The 5,000-nt window shown below is 38.2% G+C and overlaps 1 protein-coding gene across 7 annotated transcripts in view; it reads left to right on the top strand.

The window, feature by feature from the left end:
• Nucleotides 1–5,000, top strand: part of LOC144974395 (uncharacterized) — a gene marked incomplete at its 3' end in the record, with an annotated part of 142,128 nt that overhangs the window by 62,581 nt on the left and 74,547 nt on the right. For all 7 annotated transcript variants that reach the window (XM_078917236.1, XM_078917235.1, XM_078917240.1 and 4 more), the window contains 1 exon segment: nucleotides 3,686–3,826. In XM_078917236.1, the coding sequence (XP_078773362.1) occupies nucleotides 3,686–3,826 (141 nt within the window).

The raw sequence follows: 5,000 nt of genomic DNA on the forward strand, positions 1-5,000 counted from the left end.
GATGATTTTGGCTTTAAACTTTATTTCCTTCATACTGTCTTAATAGAGAATGAGATTAGCGGAAGAGTAGCGTCCCTTGATTGGACGTCACCCATAGTCTGTGACGTCACGGGCGGAAAAGTTATTAGAGAAAGAACGTCATGTTGGTTGTGCGCATGCGTCTCTTGTCCTCGCGAGGACGAGAGACGCATGAGCACAACCAACGGCGAGGACGAGAGACGCATGAGCACAACCAACATGACGTTCTCTCTCTAATAACTTTTCCGCCGGTGACGTCACAGACTATGGGTGACGTCCAAACAAGGGACGCTACTCCTCTGCTAATCTCATTCCCTATACTTGATTGATGAGGTGTGTGTCATCATCATTTGCATTAAAATGAGTCATAGTAGTTACTATTATAAATTCTTTTATGGAATGTGATTATCAGAGATTATGTCCTCGGGGTGGGGTTCCTGACCTCTCATAGTGGGCATGGAGGTACTTACTGTGTCTTCTACCCCCCTATATCTGTTTTCCAACTTGCTGTCTGTCTTTGTCATGGAATGAGATCACTTGGTTTTGTCCTGGTCCTGGCAGATGCCGTGGCTGAGAAGGAAGCAGTCAAGTGTATAGTTAGTCTTGGATGATGATATTTGTTTACTTGTAAATCATCTCACGGTTATGCACTGTATTGTGTTTTCTTTATGTTAAAAAAAAAATTGAGTGTATTCCTCTTAGTGGGGATCTGTGCTTGTGTCTGGATGACGCTTTGAGGTGATCTCAAGCTAAGTACTTTGATAGTGTGCTATTGGAATCTACACCGGTTTCTTCCCCTTTGTCTTACCTTTTCTTGGGTGCTTTAATTGTAATTCTAGAACGTTTGACTATCCCATTTTCTTCCTTTTTACTGGCTCTGATATGACCTTAATGTGTTGCAAGCGCCGTAAAACTCTGTAAAACAAACAAACAAAACAGAGATTATGTCCCTTACTGTACACTATTATGGGGATAATACATCATGTAAAACCTGTTTTTTTAGGTCTCTATGGCTTCCACATGAGCAATACTCACAAGAACACATAATTCAGTTTAAAAACTGAAAAGCAACAACACTGAGATACTTGTTTTCTATGGATGGGTCTTTGTAATTATTATTTTGTTATCAAGGGATCGAATGTGTTAGCATATGCATTCACCCAATAAAAGCAAAGATAAATGTGTAATGTATAAATGAAAAAAAACAAACAAACAAACAAACAAACAACGAAACAATATGTTTCAAATCAGGAAAGAGATAAAAGAGATCCCCGAAGACTAGATGGATGTACATTGTAAAAGATGATAAGAGAGAACTGAGCCTTGGGGAAGATGATGCAACTTTCTACGACAGCAGGAGGAAAATAAAGTTAAAGTGCTACAAAACCTTTGTTAGACCTACACTAGAATATAGTAGCTCTGTCTTGGACCCTCACCACACATCAGAGATCCAAGAAATCGAACAAATACAAAACGGAGCAGTGGAATTTATAAATCAAAACAAGTATAACAGACATGAAACTGATTTAAATCTCGGACCACTACAACAGAAAAGAAAGCGTGACAAAGAAACAATATTTTGCAAATGCCTAAACGATCAAGTTAAATTACCTTCGGTGGTATTCAACAAAATAAGAGGAAGTCATCCAAGTTTGTGGTTCCCCACTGAAAAGTGGATGCCCACTTGTACTCGTTCATACCATCGACATTCAGACAGTGGAAAAGTCTCAATCTCCAATGAAATAAAATACTGTGGTCTGTGGAATCTTCAAAATTTAAAGTTACAGAATTGAAAGGAAGAAAAAGAAGAACTGAGATGCAAGGAGATGTGGTATTCATTATGGCAACCGTGCAAAATGCAGGATAAGCTGAAAGAAAAATAGAAGAATTAGAAGACGAAGAAGAAGAAGAAGAAGAAGAAGAAGAAGAAGAAGAAGAAGAAGACGAAGAAGAAGAAGAAGAAGAAGAAGAAGAAGAAAAAGAAGAATAAGATGTGTTTAAATGTATGAAATAAATTATATTGACATCTATCTGGGTTTTTTTTTTTGGGGGGGGGGTTGTTTTTATTGTTTTTTTTCATTTTTTGTTGGTATTAGACCTAGGTTGGCCGCTTAGCTACCTCTAAAGTCCCTGTTACACTTACTGACTATTGATTAAATGCATTGGTAACAAATTCAGTCTCTTGATTGGTCACCAATTGGTAATCACAAATTATACCAATCTACAGGGATCAGTTATCTAAGTGCTGTGGCTTGTTTTATATGAGTTTATGTGCTTTTGTTGGTTTTGATAAGATGTAAAATCTTTCGAACACTTAGAAACTGTTACTTTGTGTTGGATATCAAGAGGAGAAATGTGGTAATGTCCAAGAGCAAAGAGGGTGACGGAGAAATATATCAAAGTTATCCAAGATATGTACAAAGGAAACAAAACAATGGTGAGGACAGCTGTTGGTCCAACTGATCCATTTAAGGTAAGAATTCGATTACACCGGGGATCTGCTCTCAGCCAACTGCTACTGTTTGCAATAGTAATGGATGTCCTAACAGAACCCATTCGGCGAGAGGCACCATGGAACATGATGTATGCGGATGACGTGGTACTTTTGAATGATACAAAAGCTGAGGCGGAAAAGGAACTGGAGGGTTGGAGACGGATGTTGGAGATTAAGGGTAAGCAGATCGAAGACAGAGTATTTGTGCATCTGACAACCGAGAGCAGAACCACCAATAAAGATAGGAGAAGATGATGTCCCAGAGACAAACCAATTCAAATACTTAGGAACAACTGTTCAAAGGGATGGGGGCAATGAGATGGAGGTTAAGAAGAGGATACAGGCAGGCTAGAATAATTGGAGGAAAGTAATTGCAGTTATGTGTGACAAACGAATTTCCACAAAGCTGAAGGGGAAAATATATACAACAGTTGTAAGACCAGCAATGTTATATGGACTAGAAACAGCAGCTACAACAAAGAAACAATATAAAGAAGTTGAGGTGGCAGAAATGAGGATGTTGAGATGGCCACTTGCCTGGACAAGAAAAGATAAATTGAGAAATGAACGAATTCGAAGATTGACTGAAGTGAAGAATGTATCAATAAAGATGAGAGAAGATAGATTGAAATGGTTCGGACATATAAAGAGACGAGAGAGAAAAAGAAAGAAAGAAAGAAAGAGAGAGAGAGAGAGAGAGAGAGAGAGAGAGAGAGAGAGAGAGAGAGAGAGAGTACGTGGACTTACAATTAGCGGGAAGAGGAAAAAGGGACGCCCAAAGACTAGATGGTGGGATACGGTAAAGGATAATATGAAAGAACTGGGCTTGGAGGAAGATAATGCTCTGAACGCCAGATGCATGGAAATGTGGCATTCATTATGGCAACCCTGCAATAAGCTGAAAGAAGAAGGAGACTTTGTGTTGGACACAATTAATGAACATAATTTATGACAAACACATTATCCCTATAAGATTAACGGAAATTGACATCCCTAGAATCTTTGACATTGTTTTCGACTGCCCGATGGGTGATTAATTCTCCATAAATTTTCTTTAACATGTTGTAATGTAGATTTGTATTTGGTACGATTGATCCTGTGGGCAGAATAGATAAGCATTTTGCCAGGTTGCGTTGGCAGTAATAAAACGTGTATATTATTTACTTACAACAGAGGTCCCTCATGACAAACTTGACTATTGTGACAAACTGAAAGAGGCTGGATTCTGTACAACGGATGAAGCGTCAGCCATGCAGTACTGTCCAAAGACATGTTTAGAAAATTTAACAAGCAAAAAAACAGACCCATCAAAATGTAAGTAAGCAACTCAAGAAACAATTTTTTAAACTTATTGTTCTTACCTCCTGTGCAGTTATGTGATCTAGTTGTATGACACTTGTTTTAGGATCAGAAGGTCCTGGGTGTGAGCCTTGCTAGGGGCATAGTGTTTGAGTCCTTGGAAAATAATCTTTACTCACATTTTCTTACAGTCTTTTGTGTAAACTGAGTGACTAGCCGTTAAGAGCGATGTCTTTGTCGAAAAAGTAATAAAATCGCCTAACAGGTGTCGTGTCTCGTCCTAGAGTAGTGGATGTTGTTCTGTATAAAAAGCTCACGGATTTTCGTTTTTTGTTTTTACACACTTTTTCAGATCTTTATGAAAAACACCAAATTAAAATGACACATTGTCCGGTAATCTTATAGACATAGATATATAGATATTACAATGATCATTAACTGATGGTGGGCGGTTAAGTAAAACATCATTTCTGCCCATTAGATCATGTCTCGTTCTATATGTTACCTGTTGCTGTTGGATGGAACCCTTTGTAAAGCGCATTGAGCATGTTTAGTGGATATTGCGCGATATAAAATCTCAGTTTTGTTTGTTTTACTGCCCACAGCTTACTTAGGTGATTGATTTTCACTCGTAACAATCAGTCTCACATATCCTGAGCATCATCTACAGTTTTAACACATACATACTGTTGGAAAAAGTGGATGTTGTTGTTAGGTGTAGCGATGCAATAATTATTCCTTTGCCATTGTTTCAAAACACTGTGATGAATAATTGCAAACTGTGAGGCTAATTGCTTTGGGTGACAAGCAAGTACTTGGGATGGCTTTGGCATTGCCCTTTATTATGCTTACTGATTTATAGGACAGGAACAAAGGCACTCCATTCCTTGAGCTCTTCCCTCGCTGAGACCAATGATCTTATGTTCTCCATTTATTCTTTAATCACCCATTACATGTGAGGAAATATACACCAAAATGGGCCTAGACCTCTTCACAAGAAGTCTCAAGTCAGCAGCAAAACCTAACATTTAGTACATCACTTGACAGTTGATGCTTGTGAAACGCTTTAAATGTTATTGTCTATGTAAGGCCATGTATTCATTTAATACTAGAGTGAGATGAGATAATAATTTGAGTATAGACGTTTCCATGTATTCAAATTTACACCGCTAACAAACGAACACTACAA

Source organism: Berghia stephanieae, chromosome 6 (genome assembly GCF_034508935.2).
Source record: "Berghia stephanieae isolate SIO BIC M18660-M18661 chromosome 6, UCSD_Bste_1.3, whole genome shotgun sequence".
Taxonomy (NCBI): domain Eukaryota; kingdom Metazoa; phylum Mollusca; class Gastropoda; order Nudibranchia; family Aeolidiidae; genus Berghia; species Berghia stephanieae.